This window comes from Marmota monax, unplaced genomic scaffold (genome assembly GCF_021218885.2).
Source record: "Marmota monax isolate L192 unplaced genomic scaffold, Marmota_monax_Labrador192_F-V1.1 WCK01_AAM20220418_F8-fsc00107, whole genome shotgun sequence".
Taxonomy (NCBI): Eukaryota; Metazoa; Chordata; class Mammalia; order Rodentia; family Sciuridae; genus Marmota; species Marmota monax.
The window spans coordinates 2,472,559-2,494,870 of NW_026693761.1; the positions used below are offsets into that span (position 1 = coordinate 2,472,559).

General features: G+C 36.7%; 1 protein-coding gene across 3 annotated transcripts in view; it reads right to left on the reverse strand.

Annotated features, from left to right (window-relative positions):
* Positions 1–3,329: 3,329 nt before the first annotated feature.
* The window catches only part of Herpud2 (HERPUD family member 2), a 53,275-nt gene continuing 34,292 nt past the window's right edge, over positions 3,330–22,312 (reverse strand). For all 3 annotated transcript variants that reach the window (XM_058584446.1, XM_046460596.2, XM_058584445.1), the window contains 4 exons: positions 6,710–6,832; positions 5,706–6,029; positions 4,894–5,008; positions 3,330–4,224 (listed from right to left, as the gene is read on the reverse strand). In XM_058584446.1, the coding sequence (XP_058440429.1) occupies positions 4,063–4,224; positions 4,894–5,008; positions 5,706–6,029; positions 6,710–6,832 (724 nt within the window). In that variant the 3' untranslated portion in view covers positions 3,330–4,062. The remainder of the gene's footprint in view (positions 4,225–4,893; positions 5,009–5,705; positions 6,030–6,709; positions 6,833–22,312) is intronic.

The window sequence follows — 22,312 nt, forward strand, 5'->3', positions numbered from 1 at the left end:
GATTCTTGTGTGCAATGGCTTGCCACCCCATATGGCAATGTATGCAGACACTGGAAGGTTTATTTTGGAAAGTAGATCCATTGGGGGAAGAGAGAATTTAGCAGTAGGATCAGGAAGTGAGCTTTGACAACATAACTCATGAAGTTGATCCCCTAGACTGGGGCCCCTAGGGTGTACCCCCCAAATGTAACCACAGGGATTTGCTCTGGAAAGAAGAGTCAGAGCTTCTGTGTCCAATCCTCACCATGGCTGAGGCCTCATGGTGCTTGGGCTTCTTCCCATTTACTAATAAGCATCTTAACCAGTAAAGAAACCTGAGGGCTCTGAAACAGGAAAGCTGAGTAGTTACTATGGGCTCCCTCTATAAGAAACAACTTTTTGTCAAGTACTCCACAGTATTTTTTAATAAGACTTGCGTCACTCCACAGAACTTGACATCAACAGCATTACCACTGATTTCTTTGGTTTTAAATGTTTTAATTCTTCTTAAATGTCTGAACATTCAAACATCCAAAGTGTTGGAATAATTCATAATTCATTAATGTGTGAGATGTAAGATCCAATAAACATGCTTTCTACACACTCTGCAGCAGGTTTCCATGACTTTCCCAGGCTGCAGTTCAAGCTTGTGATGCTGGCATTACCACCCACAAAAGGGAGCCCTCTGGCCACACTGGGCCTTCCAAACAACTTGGTAGTTGAGGTAACTACATGCCAGAGCCTGGGCCAGTTTTGCAGATCCCGCACCACTATTCCACACAACAGGCCCCAAGCTCTTACTCAGAACTAAAAGCTGATGTGTGAGTCACCACACTGCAGTACCATGAGGCAAAACTGCCAGTGGGACTGTACAACTGAGGCTGCAAACAGGGCCTTTTCTCCCACTAATTTGAAAAGCCAAATTTCAGTAGTGATGATGAAAAGAGCCAAAGAAACCAGTCAAAATCCTGACGGGTTGTGGCATCAAATGTCACCAAACTACAATGCAAAGGTCCAACTCTCCAGTCCAGAATCACTTTTCTTTTACCCACCTCTCACTGCAGAAAGTCTAGCTTTTAATGTGATGTGTAAGTAATTGTGAGAAGTTCTTAGGTAAGGACTTGTAAATATGCAAATATTAACATGTTCCAGAAACATATATCCTGGCTGTCACCAGCCATCACTTGGTCTAAGAACAGAGCCTAGGCTTCTCTGTGCTGCTCTCCTGCCATCTGGAAATGATCTCTAAGCTACCACAGCCATTTTGACACCATCTGGCCCCAGTATGGACAGAGCCCCTCCCTGAATCATCCAATACACAGCTAACACTGGACTGTAGTTTTTTGTGTTTTTTTTAATATTTATTTAGTTGTAGATGAACACACAGTATCTTTATTTATTTTTATGTGGTGCTGAGGATTGAACTGAATGCCTCACACATGCGAGGCAAGCACTTCACCACTGAGCTACAGCCTCAGCCCCTGGACTGTATTTTTTGATGAGGATTTACTAAGAGTGAGGCTAATATAAGGGAATTAAAAACGTAGGGAACCCCTGGCCACACCCCTTTAAGGGGGATCTATGACTAGGAACTTTCTCCTTAAACCTCAGCCTGAGGCTGCAGTGCAGTGACCTGCTCATTTCTTCCAGAGTAGTGTCCCCCACAATGCCAGTCCCCCACAAATTCCACAGTTCCAATTCTCCTCTCTCTAGTTCCCAACAGAAGAGACAGAACTCCATCTTCTCTCCCCACCCTGACCCTGCCTTAGGATCTGACCCATGGAGCATTTCTGCCAGCATTAACAATTAACTCCCAGATTAAAATTCAGACCCTCTTTCTAGATGCAAGGATTCCATCAGCCCTGAAAAGCCATCCCTAGTCATGGACTCAAACAGCATTCAAACGTACTCCTCTGTTGAATAACTGTTAGTTCTAATTTCTTCCAATTACAAAAAAAAAAAAAAAAATGCCATGAATATCTTGAAAGCTAAATCTCACATGCAGGATATCTTTTCAAACTTTTGCTGATTGAAACGTATGCACTCACTCAGTGTTGAGTTAAATACCAGGCACTCTTCTAGGGCTAGGGATATAATAAATGAGCACAAATACTCCCCAACCTCAAATCCCTCATATGTTGTGGTAAGTCAAATAAAGAAACAAATGTAAACAACATCATCATTAAATGCAAAGAAGGAAATTGTACTTCCAAGGAATGGCTTCCGTAAGGGAACTGGCAATTGTGCTGATGTCCATTCATGATTAATATTAATGAAACAAAGGAAGGGACTATGTTCTGAGCAAAAAGTACAGCAATTTCAAAAGTCCTGGAAGGGGAAAGTGCTGGAATTGGAAGACCAGAAATTAAGAGGGAGCTCAGACTGAAAGGAGGCAAGAGCTACCAGATCTTTCAGGATTTTGTAAATCATGTTAGTTTTATCTTTATTCTAAGAATAACAGGATGACAATGAATGATTTGGCACACAATTTTGCTACTTCACATTCCCCTATAGCTTCAATACCAAGTATCATCTTACAAAGTTGATAGTAACTTCTAGATACTATAGTACTTTGCTCCACCCCCACCACCCCAGTGTTTATCACCCATTTCTTAATTGGGTGTCTTTTTCTTTTTTTAAACTGGACCTCAATTTTTTTTTCTACCGGCTGGAGACTCCATTTATTATATTTTCAATCTTTTTTTTCACCTATTTGTCTTTAAATTATATATGCTAAAATATTACATACACAGCAATCTTTTCTTTTAGGAATTCTGCTATAAAGATAGTTTCTTACCCCAATATTATTTTCCTATATTTTCTACTCATATTTCCATGGTTTGATTCTGAGTCATGATGTCTTCATTGACACATACAGATAGAAGCCTAATTTTACTTTTCAAAGGGTAAACCAGTTACCTCTTGAAATGTCACCTTTAACATTATAAGTAAACAACTTAGATAATAATTCATAGGTATTTTCTAAATCTCCCACTCTGTTCTGTTACCTAACTATACATTCCTATGCCAGTAGTACCTTCATAATTTTACAATGCATTTCACATGACATAAGTTCTCCCATCCACATTTGTTTGATTTTAATTGGCTATCTTATAAAACTTTACTCCTTTCTTATGAAATATTACATTGGCTTTTACAGAGATTTTTAAATAAACTGCAAAGGCTCCAGATTACCTAAGAATTAGGAAATATCCATCAGACAGGAAAAAAAGGTAAACATGACCTTAAAGACTTCAGCAACCCTTCTAAACAACAGCTGAAGTTTACATAGATTTGTGCAGGTAAATAGGTTAGTTACTGAAAGTTTGAACAAATATCCCATAAGACCATTTACCATAATTCATAATTGACTTTTTATTTAAAAAATTACAGGGAGCAATTTCTGGCATTTTTTTTATAAAAGTACTGCCTGTATCAAACATTTTATATCACTGTTAATTCCACTGAAGAGCTGCCTTTTTTTCTTTTTAAAGTACTAATTCCAACAGATGGGATACATGCCCTTAAAATAGAAAGTTTCCATCATTTATTGAAATGTCAAAATTAAGATTATTGACAAGTTTATTGCTTATGGCTGGGCAAGATGCTACTAGCACATTTTAGGTAAATAATATTCTTTATTAAAAACTATGAGGTCATTCTGTTTAAAACTTTCAGGATAATTCACAGAAAATAGATATATTTATTCAAATTACACATTGAAGGGCTGGGCTACTAGCTATAGACATTTATAGTTGAAGCAGCTCTTTAAAGAAATAATATGCCCAAGTAAGTCTGTCTTGATACACTACACATAATTGAAATTAAAAAAAAAAAAAAACCTGGAAGACCAATATTGTTATGCTATGTTCTGTTAGGATCTTTAAAAAAAAAAAAAAAAAAAATCACACATTTAGTAGTCCATTTGTGCTTAAAATATTCATATGAGGAGCTTAAAGAAAAGAACACCTCTGTACATGATGATCAAAAGAAAGTTATAAATTTTTTTTTGAAATTGCACTGTTATTTAAACCACTTTCCTAAAGTCAGACCCTCCTTTGCTGCAGGCACAGTTTTTCAGGTCTAATTGGCAACCTGGGGAGGCCCCTCTGGTATTAGTGACGTAAAGAAGGTGGTGATAAAAGACCAAGCTGAAGCTATTAATCCAGGCCTTTGAATTGCACCGACATCTTCACCTCCATCTTCTCCACTCTCATCATCAAACCCATCATCCATAAGGCGCTCCTTTTAAACAAAACAAGAAACATACTCCTGAGTGATCTGAACCACTGGTATCAACTCACAAAAGAAAAAGAGAGTTAAGTTCTTTTTGGAAAGGAAGAATATGTGCATTTAATCAGAAATGGTTAATACATGGTCACTAGAAATCTTTTTTGGGGAGTTGGGATAACTGGGGCATATTCAGGGGCACTCAGCCACAGACCCACATCCCTAGCCCTATTTTGAATTTTATTCAGAGACAAGTTCTCACTGAGTTGCTTAGCACCTTGCTTTTGCTGAGGCTGGCTTTGAACTTGCAGTCCTCTTGCCTCAGCCTCCCAAGCTGCCATTAGAAATTTTGGGGAAGGTCAAAACTAATAAATTTGAACTTACATATTCTTCAATTTGGTGGTCAAGTTTAAAGGGGAACCCACCAATGTAATGCAATAAAGTCTCATCTTGTGCATAATTTCCTTTTTAGGCCTTTTTCAGGAAGAATGTTAGTCCTTCCCACTTAATTTTAATACATGACTAATCTGGTATTATATTCTAAATTCTCACCAATAAAACCACCAAAATTTATGTTCGCTTTTCTTCACGTGCCATTCCAAAAATATTTACAGAATATGTTGGTCCCACACAATGCTAAGGAAATATCTGTATTTAAAGTTTAACAAAACTTCAATAACATACCATTTCTTCAAGTTCTAAGTTGTTTGCATTTTGCCCATCATTGTTAACATCAATGTTGTTGGGAGCCTGTTGCTGACCTCCTTCTTGCCTAAAAGGAAACCATCCAGCTTGGTGTCTGTTCAGTATAATACAGGAAAGAGAAAATAGGTTGAAATTGTTTTTATTTGTAACATTACAAAACATTAATATCCTACAAAAGAAAAATGATGAAACTATTACAAATGAAAAAAAAAAACAAATCTCCCACACTTCAGGTCAGGAACTACCCTTCTCAAAGCAATGACAGCAAAACAAAAATCAATTTAAATCTAAGTCTACCATGGGCTTAAATGACTCTATGTGAGATATTAACAGAGATCGGGAGTACAAACCTTTTTTGGCATTTTTCAAAATGAAATATAACTAGATATTTGTTGGTTTGTTGTAGAGAGGGACAAGGGAAAAATCAGTCTACTTGTGAAAATACATGACCTGTATTGATAGGACATCCTATTGGTAACTATAATTAAAACAAACATGTTTAGGCAGGAGTACATCATACATTTCTTCAAGTTCTAATTAAAAGGCTATATCTCATTGAATTCATAATTTTAATAAAATACAATAAACAAAAACTGATTCTAAAATTCTGATAAACATTCTTCTCAACATAGCCTGTCCCTGCTTTTGGTATAAAAATATTTCAGGTATTCAAAGCATAATATCCATAACCCTGAACTCAACATTTACAACAAATATCCTACGTCAGGTTCTGTGCTGAACAATTTTAGAAATTAATTAAAAGAACCCACAAGTTCATGAACATCACTCACAAATAAACCAGTAGCATGGCTCCCATTACCATGATAAACCGACTAAAAGAAGAATAGAAGTAAACAATGCTAAGGAGAATGGCAGCACGTGAGAATGTGTACATCCAGTCTAGCCAGTCACGATTGAAGTCTTCTTCATTTAGCACTGGACCTCCCTGTGCATTCATTTGAACATTCTCATTCATGGGTCGATTTTCTTGGGCCACAAGGTTTGGGGGTGGTGGGGGTTCTTCTCCAGGAACATGTGGCAAATTTAGAGGCTGTGATACAGCAGGCTGGGCTGGGTTAGCAGTTGATGTGGCCTGAGCTGAAACTGCAGCTTGACTGAAATATTCACCAAAAAAAAAAAAAAAAAAAAAATTAATGAACAAAAAGCTTTACCATACTATATTTTTTAAAGACTTCCTATGGAATTAAGATATTCTTCATAAACCTAATATGGAGTATCAAAACTCCTGTACCATATTTTTTAGGTAAGTGCAAATTCCAGTGGAAAAGTGGAGCCAAGATTGATCCATGTGCAGCTAAGGAAAAGATGCTCTCTCAGTCTAGTAGTCAAAGATGACAAGGGAGAGGTGGAAGAAATAAGAATAGCCACATTCACCACTCTTCTTTTTCATTAAATTACCTTATAAACTAATTATAAGCTATCTCTTCATGTAGACCTGCTGCCATCCAGTAAAACTCTCCTATGTCTTCTCCTCTTGAATTTATAAAATGTTTTACTAGCAAAAGCATCTGAATACTAATAAATGTAATAAGGGGAGGAGCCAAGGCCAGGTTTACCTCATGTGAACTAGAGGTGAACCCTTTTTCCTTTAGACAAGTAAATTTAAAATAAAGTATCTGCTGAGATGTTCCTGAATTCTTTCTCATAATTTTGAATAACTGATTAAATACATAAGCAGATAAAATCCCAAATCAACTTACTTAGGATAAAATACAAAATAAAGCAAGTAACAGTGAATAACTGAAAAAAAAAAAATGAACTCAGATTAACTTACTATTGCATATAATACTGATGAGCATACATCTGTTGCCACCACAGCATCTGCAGTGGGCTGAAAGCAGGATACACTGGGATTGCAGGTGCTACAGCTTGTCCAGGAAACTGGTTGTCTATGTTTCTGCAATAAAGAAATGAAAAAAATACAGTATTTCAATGCTTCAAGAGTTAAAAGCACTTCTTCTCAATTTTTATTTCTGAATTCAAGTCAACCATTATCAAAATGTTTCAAATCATACGGGAAAGAAAAATTTTCAACATTCTTCAAATAAGACCATGCAACCTATGACCAAGTATATAGATAAAGCAAGTCATTCACAATGTGTGTAGCAAGCCTGAACATTTCCTATCTTCTCATCTCAGCCCATAAAGCCAAAAAGTACTTTATGTACATTCTCCTTAAGAACCAAAGTCCTAAAATAAATTTCATGACAAAATGTCTTGAGGAATGAGAAAATGAGCCAAATGAAATTTTATATTAGCTTAAAATATTATTAAAAATGTCAGCCGGATGCAATGGTGCATGCCTGTAATTCCAGCGGCTCAAGAGGATGAGGCAGGAGTTCAAAGCCAGTCTCAGCAACTTAGTGAGGCTTTAAGAAACTTGGCGAGACCATCTGTAAATAATATAAAAAGGGCTAGGGATGTGACTCAGTGGTTAAGTGCCCATGAGTTAATCCCTAGTACCAATATATATATATATATATATATATATATATATATATATATATATACACACACACACACATATATACATACATACACACACACACACACGAGCTAATTAGTTGCAAAATAAAAATGAAGATGACAAAAATCTGTGAAATACATTTAAAGAGCCAAGAGTGGCCTAAATGTTGTGCGCATATAGAAAGTGTGTGTACACATACGTATCTTTAAATCTATACGTAATTGGGGAGAGGTTCCTGTGGTGGGTGCTCAAACACTGAACCACATTCCCACCTACCCCTTTTTACTTTTTAAGACAGGGTCTAAGTTGCTTAGGGCCTCAAAAAGTTGCTGAGGCTAACCTCAAACTTGCAATCCACCTGCCTAACCCTCCTAAGTCACTGGGATTATAGAGATGTACCACACTTGGCTATGCATATATTTTTAAAGCTTAAAATTCTATTAATTCAGTAAGCTTGTGGAGAAACTCATTTAAATTCATTATTTCGGGAGGGGAGGGAAGGGGGGATAGTAGAGGATAGGAAAGGCAGCAGAACACAACAGACACTAGTATGGCAATATGTAAATCAATGGATGTGTAACTGATGTGATTCTGCAATCTGTATACGGGGTAAAAATGGGATTTCATAACCCACTTGAATCAAAGTGTGAAATATGATATATCAAGAACTATGTAATGTTTTGAACAACCAACAATAAAAAAATTTAAAAATTTAAAAAATTAAAAAAAATAAATTCATTATTTCATTATGCCAAAGTTTCTCCATTTCTTTCTTTTTTTTTTGTAGTTGTAGATGGACAGCATACCTTTATTTATTTTTATGTGGTGCTGAGGATTGAACCCAGTGTCTCACACATGCAAGGCAAGTAAGTGCTCTGCCACTAAGCTACAGCCCCAGCTCAGTTTCTCCATTTCTAAAATGAAGCTAATAACAGAATCTTCCACAGAGGGTTGTTACCTACATTCCATAAATGTCAGCCTAGTTTTGTTTTTAATTCCCCACAATCCCTATCTCAGAACATGTCTCCAAAGTGTGTAATGTGAGATCTGTAGAAATTCATATATATCCAGACAACTATGGGGATACACATATAAGTAAGCGCAGAATTTATGAATTTGCTAACTCTCCTTCATATTACTTGAATTTTTTAAAAAAATTTTTAGTTGTACACTGACACAATACCTTTATCTTATTTACTTATTTTTATGTGGTGCCAAAGATAGAAATCAGTGCCTCACAAGTACTAGGCAAGAGTTCCATCACTGAGCCACAACCCTATTACTTGAGTTTTATCTTGGACTGATAGTAGTTTGTTTACCCAGTGTGTGATGAGTAATTAATGATAATTATATATTCTAAAAACCATTTACACATACAATTGGTAATAGTTGATAATAGAGATCTAATTTAGAACAGCTGGGGGTAAGGGCTAAAACTTACCAAGAGGCTGTACTTTAGGAAACCTGGTGCTAAATGAGACACAAATACTCATTTCCATATTCTTCAATGTTCCCTATGTATTACTGAAACTTTCCTTATCCTTGAAGGAGTAATGGGAGCCAATATGAGTCTCCTGATAACAGTTTTCCCCCTACTTCCTAAGCTTTCCTGAATACTCAATTAAGATGGAAAAGCAGAGAAGCTTTCTTAAAGTGGCTCCGGGCAATTGACAAGTCCTGTATAAGAAGGGAAAATAAAACCTTAACACAGCTCTTCCCTTAAAAAGATGTGAATTGTTGAACAAACCTAGAAAGAAAACCAGGGAAGAGAAATATTATAAAAAAATTTCTACAAAGATCTCAGCATTTATAAAACAGGAAGCTGATACTTCTCTGAAAACTATCTAAAGCAAGTACTACCAGTAAGATGGTTTCCAATGAGGAAAAACCACCCCCTTCCTCTGAAAGCATAGCTCCACCAATCTCTACTATAAATAAGAAACACAACCTCAAACAAATCTGTTACTTGAAGTTGAAAAATGGGGAGACTGAACTTGGTCATTGTTTTTTAAAGTAGACAGAAGAAAAGCCACAAATAATCACTCAAAAATTTTTCTATAGCTTCCCACCTCACCCTATTACAGTCCAAAACACAAGGCAATTATTGAACACATGTTGCCAAACTAAATGAACTCCCCTAGATGATTCTTACATGCTTTCTTCCTTTTATTCCAATAAATTAAAAACTACTAGCTGGGCAAGGTGGGGCAGGCCTATGATCCCAGAAACTCAGGAGGCTGAGGTAACAGGATCCCCCGAGTTCGAAGCCAGTCTCATCAACTGTTAAACAAGGACCTAAACAACTCAGTAAGACTCTGACTCAAAATAAAAAATAAAAAGGGCTAAAGATGTGGTTCAGTGGCAAAGAGTCTCTAGGTTCAATGCCCAGTACAAAAAAAAAAAAAAAAAAAAAAACTACTGAACTATACAGAATTGCTAAAATACATTCCAGGCTCAAGCTGGCATACTATAATTTTCAATTGTGCTTATTACCTTTCAGATAACATGATACACATTTAGCACCCTCCATAAAAACAAGAATTAAATCATTGGATATTAAATTACAAGTTAATATTAAAGTATATAAAAAGAAATCAATGAAACATATAAGAATTTAATATATTTTGGAGGATGCATCATTAAACAAGAAGGAAATTATCTGGTGCTAGAAAAAGTGATCACCAAAGTTGGTGGTAGGGAAAGGGAAATTTAAATGCTTCACTTTTTTCCATTTGTTCAGATAAATTTCAAGTAGACTAAAATAAAGTAATAAAGAGATCATCTAAAAGAAAATGAGAATTATTTACCAAAATTTTGGACGAAGAGCTTTCCTAATTTAAAAAGCAATAGGAACAAACAGCATAGACACACAAAAAGCAACATATTGGACATCAAAATTTACAGAGAACTTTTTTTTTTTTTTTTGGAGGAAGAGAGTGCTGTTTTATTTTTTTTTTTTTAATTTTTTATTGTTGGTTGTTCAAAACATTACATAGTTCTTGATATATCATATTTCACACTTTGATTCAAGTGGGTTATGAACTCCCATTTTTACCCCATATACAGATTGCAGAATCACATCAGTTACACATCCATTGATTTACATATTGCCATACTAGTGTCTGTTGTGTTCTGCTGCCTTTCCTATCCTCTACTATCCCCCCTCCCCTCCCCCTCTTCTCTCTCTACCCCCTCTACTGTCATTCATTTCTCCCCCTTGTATTATTTTTCCCTTTCCCCTCACTTCCTCTTGTATGTACTTTTGTATAACCCTGAGGGTCTCCTTCCATTTCCATGCAATTTCCCTTCTCTCTCCCTTTCCCTCCCACCTCTCATCCCTGTTTAATGTTAATCTTCTTCTCCTACTCTGTTCTTAGTTACTCTCCTTATATCAAAGAAGACATTTGGCATTTGTTTTTTAGGGATTGGCTAGCTTCACTTAGCATAATCTGCTCTAATGCCATCCATTTCCCTGCAAATTCTATGATGTTGTCATTTTTTAATGCAGAGTAATACTCCATTGTGTATAAATGCCACATTTTTTTTTATCCATTCGTCTATTGAAGGGCATCTAGGTTGGTTCCACAGTCTAGCTATTGTGAATTGTGCTGCTATGAACATCAATGTAGCTGTATCCCTATAATACGCTCTTTTAAGGTCTTTGGGGAATAGTCCGAGAAGGGGAATAGCTGGGTCAAATGGTGGTTCCATTCCCGAGGAGCTGATTGGCTCCTCGGCCCCAGCAACATCTAGCTGATTGGCTCCTCTGCGGTGATGCTCATTGGGCTGTTTCCCTGCCCTTTCAGACCACGGAGCTGCTCATTGGGGGACTTTTTTCGCTCCGCCCACGTGACCCAGCCAATCGGCCTCAAGAGCAGGAGGATTGTGGGAGGTGGAGAGAAGCTTGTGGGGGAGAGAGAGGCTTGTGGAAAGCCGGTGGTGGCAGTTGAGGCTCTGAGGGTTTTTCCTGAGAGGCTGTTTTGTTTGGCGTGTGTGGTTCTAAAAATAAAGTTAGTTTCTTTTGACAAGTGGCTCCTGATTGTGCCCAGCCAGACTGCGGCATTTGGTGGCTAGCACGGGGAGCGACTGAGGGTAAGTGAACTGCTCGCCCCTGAGGGCAGGGCGAGAGGATGGGTAGCCATTTTAAGATTCTTCTTTTGTTATTTTGTTTCACTTTTGTTTTAAGTTGCCGGTCCCTGGAGATGTGTAAGATGGAAGAAAAACCGCTCACATCTGAGGAACAGATAGGGAGAAAGGACGGATGGACATTTCAGGAGGCTATTATAATGATTTTGTGTTATTCCAATTTTGTTTCACTCTGTTTCAGTTTTGTTAGGCGTTATCTTGTTGGGTTGTATTATAGTAGAAATACGGGATCAGAAATTAGTAAAAAACAAACTGAAAGAGTGTTAAGTAAATTGTTAGAGGAAGGAGGCATCTCAGTAAAATCAAGAACAATCAGGGCATACGTTGATACAATACAAAAATGTAGCCCATGGCTTTTTAAGGAGGAGTTGTTAAATATATCACAATGGAACCATCATGGTGAAGATTTAAAAAGAATAGAAAAGAAAAGCCCAGGGACTCTGCCAGTTGGCACATTGCCATTGTGGACGTTCATATCTTGTTTGCTTAGTCCAAAGCCTTCAGTTCAGACAATGGTAGAGGAAAGAAGACATATTGATTCAAGTAAAAGAGAAGGTCTCTCAAGTTAGTCAGACAGAGGAAATGATTCAAGTAAAAGAGAAGGTCTCTCAAGTTAGACAGAGGAAAAGATTCAAGTAAAAGAGAAGGCCTCTCAAGCTAGTCAGACAGAGAAAGAAAGTGTAAAACAGAAAAAGCCATCAGGGGGAAAGTTACAACAGGAGACTGCTACTAACACCTTTCTATCACCAGAGGGTGTAAGTGTCCAACCAACAGCACCACCTCTACAGGAGACTGCTACTAACACCTTTCTATCACCAGAGGACGTAAGTGTCCAACTAACAAGGCCACCTCCATATGCTGGGAGGTCCCCAACCCCCGCAGTTGATAGTTGGGATCCTGAGACAAGATCTCAAATATTAACATGCCCTGTATTTGAGGCAGGAGGGCAGAGATTTTACCAAGTTTTAAATTTCAAAACAGTGAAGCAGCTAAAAGAGGCTGTAACAACCTATGGTCCTCAAGCACCCTTCACTGTAAGCATGGTCGAATCCATTAACAACTTGAACATGACGCCAGCAGATTGGGCTAATATGTGTAAAGCTGTGCTAAATGGAGGACAATACCTGTTATGGAAGGTTGCCAATGAGGAATTTTGCAAGGAGACGGCTAGGCGAAATGCAGCAGCTGGTTATCCTCAGAGAAATCTAGATATGTTGTTAGGAAAGGGACCTTATGAGGATCAGCAGCAACAAATTGCATATGATCCTGGCGTATACGCACAAATTGCTGCAGATGCAATTAAGGCATGGAAGACTTTACAAGGACATGGAGGTTTACAAGGTCAGTTATCTAAGGTAATACAAGGAGCTAATGAACCTTACGCTGAATTTGTAGATAGGCTTATTCAAACAGCTACCAGAGTTTTTGGGAATACAGAACAAGCAATGCCATTACTAAAACACCTGGCTTATGAGCAAGCGAATCGTTGGTGCTGATAACGCCAAGGTCGCGGGTTCGTTCCCCGTACGGGCCACCAAATGCCACAGTCTGGCTGGGCACAATCAGGAGCCACTTGTCAAAAGAAACTAACTTTATTTTTAGAACCACACACGCCAAACAAAACAGCCTCTCAGGAAAAACCCTCAGAGCCTCAACTGCCACCACCGGCTTTCCACAAGCCTCTCTCTCCCCCACAAGCTTCTCTCCGCCTCCCACAATCCTCCTGCTCTTGAGGCCGATTGGCTGGGTCACGTGGGCGGAGCGAAAAAAGTCCCCCAATGAGCAGCTCCGTGGTCTGAAAGGGCAGGGAAACAGCCCAATGAGCATCACCGCAGAGGAGCCAATCAGCTAGATGTTGCTGGGGCCGAGGAGCCAATCAGCTAGATGTTGCTGGGGCCGCTGTGAGCCAATCATCAGCCGGCAGCTGGAAGTTTGCTGGCAGCTGGAAGTTTGCTGGGGCCCCTTCGGCTGTGGCTCTCAACAATAATCCACATTATGGAATATTCTGCAACTATAAAAGATGGGGCAGCTATTTTGCATTAATATAAAACAATTATCGACATATTTAGTGAAAAGGCAAGCTGTAGTCTAGTATGTATAAAAGAATGCAATATGTATAAAAGAATGCTATAATTTATGTTAAAATACATGCATGTGTATGTATGCCATGTAAGCACATTATATCCCTGGAATAATACAGAGGAAATAGCTAAGATTGGTTGCCTCTGAGGAGGGCAATTGGGTAACTAGAACACATAGTAATGAAACTCTTGTATACTTTTTTGTTTGTTTTTTATGGTACCATGCACATGTATAAGCTGTTAAGAAACAGCAAAAAGGAAGAAACTGCCTGTTTATTCTCCTTTCTAACCAAAGTATGTGTTCCCAAGAATACAGAAAGGGCTTTATTCATTATTATATCTGTAGAATTAATTTAGTACAATAAATGTGTACTGAACAACTTTATGTGAACAGCAAGAAAACACTAAAAATACAGTACTGATAGTAAGCAATTACTTAAACTTGTAAATTGTAAATTTCACTTAGTTTATTTTTCAACGCTGAATGAAAACATGTAAGGTAAACAACACAGTAAAGAATTACAGCTATATTAAAGAAAATCATTTGAAAAGAAAAAGACACTAAAAGGGAATGTTAACTGTTAAATACAAACTGAGTATTGCTTATCCAAACTCCTGAGAACAGAAGTGTTTCATATTTCAGCTGTTTTTGTATTTGGGAATATTTGCATATACATAATCAGATACCATGGAATGGGAGACAAGTCTAAATATGAAATTCATTTACCTTTCATATACACCTAATACCCAGAGCCTAAAGGTAACTTTATGCTGGGAGCCATTAGCCAAGTAGGTATGACAATTTCCTTGCCAGCGTACCCCATGTTGCAGTGACATTGAATGTAGGTGACCTTGTTCAAGGACCAAGGCGGATTAGGGCGTTCCCGGTTTAGGTTCCAGGTTTAAGGTTTAAGATTATTCCTGCTGGGAATAGGGCGTATCCTGCTGCCTGAGTTCCCCTTAAGTTCTCACGGGATTCAGACAGTATTTTTTGAGAGATAGAAGCCCAGTGGAGGTGGATTTGGGCAGAGAACGTGGATTTCCCCAGAACGTGATTGTAGATGGCTGGTGTGAGTTCGGGAATAAAGAGTTGCTGTTTGAATCTACAAGCTGTGTGGTGGCTCGTGATTGTGTGCCCAGCCAGACTGTGGCAACTTTATACATTTAGTGTGACTGCATTTTCACTGCAATTGGTCACATGAATTTTTCACTCACGGAACCATGGTGGTGCTTAAGAAGTTTTAGATTTTGGAGCACTCTGGATTTTAGACTTTCAGATTAGAGATGTTTAATCTGTAGTTGTCTCTAGATGAGTGGATAGGGTAATTTCTCCCCTTGGTTTACTGTTTTTACTCTTTAATATACACATATTGCTTTTGCAACTGAAAATAGTTTCTCTTTTGGGCAAAGAGTCAAATAAAATAGCAGAAACATAGGGGAAATGTAACACTTGGGGATGTGTAATATGTCTGTCTCCATAGAAAATGTTTTATTCTTTATGCAAGGAAAACAAAGTAAGAGAATAACTTGGTCTCTCATGGCCCAAGAAAATTCACAACAAGGAAACTGCTGATACAATCAGTCCTCTGTATCCATGGATTCTCCATCTAAGAATTCAACCGACCATAGATGGAAAATATTTGGAAAAAAAAAAAAAAAGTTGCATCTCTAGTGCACATGTAGACAGACTTTCTTACTTGTCCTCATTCCCTAAACAACAGAACTTAATAATGAGTTACAATGTCCATTATCTATTTCAATATTCTTTACTATCTTTTCATTTGTATTTATAAAGTCAAAATACTAATGATAGACAGTATTTTTTAGAAAAAATACTTAATCAAATGATAGACAAAATAGCCACTTCAGTAAGATTGTTAAGAACAAAGACTTATAATTCAGATATGGATTTGAATTCTAGTCCTGACATTGACCATGTTTATGAATTTCAATAAGCTATATTATTATATTAGCCTTTAAGCTTTATTCTCCCCATCCATAAAATGGGAGAATATTGTACGTAGACCAACAGGGTTGGTATAAAGTTTAATGAAGAAAGGCATGTATAAATGTTTATTAATACAATGCCTAGCCTGTGCTGATACTCAGTATTATTAATATCCTTTTAGATATAGAACTGTCACAAATTTCTCAACATATCAATGAACCAATAAGTATGCAATTCATAAAACAAAATAGAATGTCACTTTATCCTGTATCAAATTAAAACAAGGACATTCCAATTTATCACAATGGCAAGTATGTGCACAGATATGGGGACACATGCTCTTTAACAACTGTTACTGGCAGAATAACATAGCATACAACTTTTCTTTACTGGAATTTTACAATAATCTTTAAGAGCCTCAAAAAGTCTTAAGAACACTTTGACTCAGGAATTTCGCTTCTCACAATGTATCCTAAAATTATGACCATACTTAAGAATGTTGGTTTCAGTGAAGTTTAGTAGGAAAAAGTTAACCCAAATATTTATGTTAGACAATTGTCTCAAATTATTCACTCTTTGATAACAGAATCATATGTAAACCTCTGCCACACAGTGGCAAAGGTGGTAAGTGCTGATGCATACTGGCTTACAAGAGCTGATGGCTAAAGTTCAGGAATTTTGTGAGTCAAACCTTGGTGTCTTAAAATTGGCCACGGTGAGAGTATTTACACCACAGAAATCAGGAAATCCAGGGCTTATTTTTTTTTTCCTGCAGAAACGCCAGCTGTTAAGCTTTTCTAGCACAGCACTACCTGTAACTTTGTAATATCTCCCCCATGCCAATGATAATGAGTATCCTTGTGACTTGCTTTGGACAATCAATATTAATAAATGTAACACATAAGGTTTTAAATATGCTCAGGGGTTAGCTTGCCTTCTTGTGTTTGTCATTTACCATGAGAAGAACATGTCCTAGGGAATTACTGATCCACAGAGAAGGAACAACATGAAACAGAACTGAACTCAACCTACAGCCTGAAGCATAGCTATCCTGGGTGTCTTACAAACCTGGGAGCAAGAAAAACAAGAGTTTTATTGTATGCAACTGAGAGTTTCAAAACCAATAAATATACTTTCCATTGATAGAAGAGTAAACAATTAGTATATCCAGATAATTAAAAAAACAGACTTTAAATGCTGAAGATTTATATTTATCTGAAAATACATCCAAGCTATGTTATTTTAAAAGCATTTATAAAATAAAATAAAAAGTATGATATTTCCATTGAAAAAGTAGACAGAGAAAAGTGTTTAAAACATATTTATAAAAATGTAAGTAGCAACTATTTTTGAGTGATGGCTTCAAGCAATTTTTACTTTAAAAAACAGACAACATAGGAAGGTATATATTAGTCAGCTTTTTATCACTGTGACCAAAACACCTGACAGAACAACTTAGAAGAGGAAAGGTTATTCTGGCTCATGGCTTCAGAGGTTCAATCCATGGTTAGCTGATTCCTTAGTTCTAAGACTGAGACAAGGCAGAATATGGCAGAAGGGCATGGAAGAGGAAAAATGCTCAGTTCATGACAGCCAACAAGGAGAGAGAGCTTAAGCTGAATGTAGAGGTAACATAATCCCCCAAAGCAAGCCCAGTGACCTACTTCCACAACACACCCTACCTGCCAGTTATCACCATTCATCCATTCAAATTATTAACCCATTAAAATTGATTAATTCACCAATTACATGATATCTTACCTCCAAACATTCCTGCACTGTCACACACATGAATTTTGGGGGACACCTCATATTTAAACCATAACAGTATAATGAGTAGGATTTCAATTTTATTATAAAACAAGGGCTATTACTATTTCAGAGAGAAAAACTGAATATATAAAAAACTGGTTATTCTATAAACCAGTCATCAATTTTTAGAGTTAAGATAAATAAATGTGACAGCACAACATAATGAGCCAAAAAACAGTAAGATTTATAAATGTGACTTTGTAAAGGGACAGACAGTGTGGTGATGTGCAGTTCTGCTATGCCCTTCTCATGTTTCCTCATGAGCTGGTTAGACAACTAATCCTCTACATAAGGACTTCTCAAAGTGAAGTTCACAGGTCTTGTTAGGTTGGCAGATTTCTAAAAACCACCCCAAAACTAGTGATTGAAAATCTCAGGGAGAAGGAAAGAGGAATCAGAAATTTTAATAAAATCTCTAAAGATTGAGAATACTAACCTACATGATAGAAAACACAAGCCTAACTAATTAAATGTAAATTTTACTGGAATTTAAAAATGAGGAGCAGAGCTTTTATTTTGATGATGAATTATTTCAGGTCACCATATTACTGCTTTAGTATATTTAAGACTGTGTTAAATAAAATTTAAAATATAACAACTATATAGTCAAAACATATTCATTGTTGAACTAAATAATGTATTTATTGAACTATCTTATCAATTGTTTTATAAATCATAAAGTATTCTCTCCAAATATAAAGTCTTATTTTCTAGCACTATGCACTGGCATTCATTCATTTGAATGCTTTAGTGTACCAGGCACACAAAATGCCTATAAATTGTCTGCTGAATGGATGTCCAATATTCACTCATAAGGATGAATGAATTTAAAAGTAATTGCTAACACATCACTGTGCACCTATTATTACTGTTTTAACCACTTGACATCCACTAATTCTTTTAATCCATATAGAAATCCAATAAGTACTATTGCCCTCCAAGTAATGAACAAACTAAATAAAGCATAGTAGGGAAGAGACTTGCTTAAGCAGTGAATGAATAAATTCTGGATTTAAACCCAAGCAGGCTGGCTTCAGCATCTGTGTAAACACTAAACTATACTGCCCTGCTGACTAAAAATCCATATTATCTAGCAATAGACTCCCTAAGTGAAGCTCAAATAGATTCCCTAAGTGAACAGTTTTGTTACTATTTTCCCCCTCACTTCTGGCAAAATAAATACTATTTCAGATTTTTCTAATCCATTTAATAATACCTTTATGATCATTCAATTTCTTCCTCTGTGAAGTACCTATTCAGTTCCTTTGCCCATTTATTGATTGGGTTATTTGGGGTTTTTTGATGGTATGTTTTTTGAGTTCTCTGTATATCCTGGAGATTAATGATCCATATATCCTGGAGATTAATGATCCATATAAGATGCAGGTGGCAAAGATTTTCTCCCTTTCTATAGGCTCTCCCTTCATGTTCTTGTTTCCTTTGCTATGAAGCTTTTTAGTTTGATAACCATCCCATTTATCAATTCTTGATTTGACATCTTGCACTTCAGGAGTCTTGTAAGGAATTTGGTTCCTAGGCTGACTGGATGGATAATTGGGTCTACATTTTCTTCTAGTAGGTGAAGGGTCTCTGGTCGGCCTAGGTCCCTGAGCCACTTTTAGTTTTGTACAGGGTGAGAGATAGGGGTTAAATTTCAATCTACTACATATGGATTTCCAGTACCATTTGTTAAAGAGATTATGTTTTCTCCAATGTATGTTTATAGCACTTTGTCCAGTATGAGATAATTGTATATATGTGGGTTTGTCTCTGAGTCTTCTATTCTGTTCCACTGGTCTTCATGTCTGTTTTTATGCAATGCCATGCCATTTTTGTTACTATAGCTCTGCATTATAATTTAAGATCAGTTATATAATTTAAGGTTTATTTAATGGTTAACATACAAAAAAATGTTCAACATCTCTAGCAATTACAAAAACATAAATTAAAACTAGACTTAGATTCCATCTCACTCTGGTCAGAGTGGCAATTATCAATAATACAAGTAACAATAAATGTTGGTGAAGATGTAGGGGAAAAGGTACATTCATACATTGCTGGTGGGACTGCAAATTGGTGTAACCATTCTGGAAAGCAATATGGAGATTCCTCAGAATATCTGTAATGGAATCATCATTTGACCCAGTTATCCCACTCCTTGGTGTATATACTCAAATGACTTAAATCAGCATACTACAGTGACACAATTCACAACAGCAAAGCTAGGTGCCCTTTAACAGATAAATGAATAGAGTAAATGTGGTATATACACACAATGAAATATTACTCAGCCATAAAGAAGAAGAAATTGTCACATTTGCCAGTAAATGGACAGAACTGGAGACTATCCCGCTAAGTGAAATAAGCCAGTCCCAAAAAATGAAAAGGCCAAATGTTCTGATATGTGGATGCTAACATACAATGGAAGGTGGGGGTGAGGAACAGAAGTTCACTAGATTAAACAAAGGAGAATGAAAGGAATGGAGGGAGGATGGGATTAGCAATGACAGTAGAATGAATTTGACATAACTTTCCTATGTTCATATATGTATATGCAATCACTGAAATTCCACATCATGTACAACCACAAGAATGGGATCCTAATTACGATAAGTTAGATTCTACATATGTATAATATGTCAAAATACACTCTACTAGCTGGGCTTGGGGTTGCATACCTATAATCCTAGCGGCTTGGGAGGCTGAGGCAGGAGGATCACAAGTTCAAAGCCAACCTCAGCAACAGTAGGGCACTAAGCAACTCAGTGAGCCCCTGTATCTAAATAAAATACAAAATAGGGCTGGGGATGTGGCTCAGTGGTCCAGTGCCCCTGAGTTCAATTCCTGGTACTACCAAAAAAACCCAAAAAACAACAACAACAAAAAATCACTCTGCTGACATGTATAGCTAAAAAGAACACATTTTTTAAATTTTAGAAATTTGAAAAATAAAAATAAATTTCATTATAAAGCTAAAAAATAGTAATAATACCTTAATTAGCTGGCTTTTTAAAAATTTTTTAATTTGTCTTAATTAGTTATACATAATAGTAGAATGCATTTTGACATATGGTACACAAATGGAGCACAACTTCTCCTTCCTCCTGCTGAACATGGTGCAATCACACCAGTAGTACAATCATACATGTATATAGGGTAATAATGTCCATCTCCTTCCACTGGCCTTCCCATCCCCATACCCCTTCCCTTCCCCTCACTCCCCTCTGCATAATCATTGTACATTCTCCCTGCCTCGCCCCCCATTATGGATCCGCATCTACTTATCAGAGAAAACATTCAGCCAAAACATTCTTTTCGGTTTCGCTTATTTCACTTAGCATAATATTCTCCAGCTCCATCTACTCATGGGCAAATGTCATAAAGTCCTTCTTTTTAAGGCTGAGTAATAGTCCATTGTGTATATGTACCACATTTTCTTTATCCATTCATCTTTTTAAGGGTACCTAGGTAGGTTCCATAGCTAAGCTATTATGAATTGAGCTGCTATAAACATTGATGTGGCTGCATCACTGTACTAGGTTGATTTTGAGTCTTTTGGGTATAAACCAAGGAGCGGGATAGCTGAGTAAAATGGTGGTTCCATTCCAAGTTTTCTGAGGAATCTCCATCCTGGTTTCCATAGTGATTGCACCAATTGGCAGTCCCACCAGCAATGTATGAGTGTACCTTTTTCCCATATTCTCATCAACACTTATCGTACTTATATTCTTGATAATTGCCATTCTGACTTAAGTGAAATGAAATCTTATTTTTGATTTGCATTTCTCTAATCACTAGAGATGATGAACATTTTTTCATGTTTGTTGTTCGACTGTATTTCTTCTTCTGTGAGGTGTCTATTCAGTTCCTTAGCCCATTTATCGATTAGATTATTTGGGTTTTTTTTTTTTTTTTAGTTCTTTATATACCCTGGAGATAAATGCTCTATCTGAGGTACATGTGGTAAAGATTTTCTCCCATTCTGTAGGCTCTCTCTTCACATTATTGTTTCCTTTGCTGAGAAGAAACTTTTTTAGTTTGAGTCTATCTGATTTATTGATTTTACTTCTTGCACTTTAGGAGGCTGGTTAAGGAAGTTCATAAGCCAACGTGGTGGACATTTGGTCCTACGTTTTCTTCTATTAGGCGCAAGGTCTCTGTTCTAGTGCCTAAGTCTATAATCCAATTTGAGTTGATTTTTGTACAGGATGAGAGATACAGATTCATTTTTCTGCATATGGATTTCTAGTTTTCCCAGAAACATCTGTTGAATAGGCTATCATTTCTCCAATGTATGTTTTGGGCGCTTTTGTCTAGTAAGAGATAATCGTACTTTTGTGGTTTGTTTCTGTGTCTTCTATTCTGTATCATTGGTCTACATGTCTACTTTGGTGCCAATATAGCTAATTCTTTTTCTCTCTTGTTGACTGATTTCCCCTATAACCTAGTTTAGAAAAATTACTAATCTTTTACTGATATGTCTTTTCTGAAGACCTGCTATCTTACAAGCTTTATTTTGTTTATTACAAAATAAATAAGTACGGAAAAGTTTAAAATCATCCAGAGAGAACCACTATTAATATATCATATTATATTCTTCTAGGCTTATTTTTTAAACTCCCACCTTCCGCCACTATACTAAATAAAATAAGTAAAATCATCTGTATAAGAGGCACTGTACTGTCTTACTCTGACAAAAAGAAAGGAAATGAATCACTGTCATAAGACACAAAGTATTATAAGCTACTGTTCCACAATGAAAATTCTAAGAACTCTGCCTGTTACAAATAACTAAGTTTTGGCTTATACTTATCATATTCTAAAAATAAAAATATTTTCATAGGGCCTTATAAAAGTCTATAACCAGCTTCATCTTAAATGCTTACTTTGACACGAAAGTCTTTATACTAAAGAAATATGAGA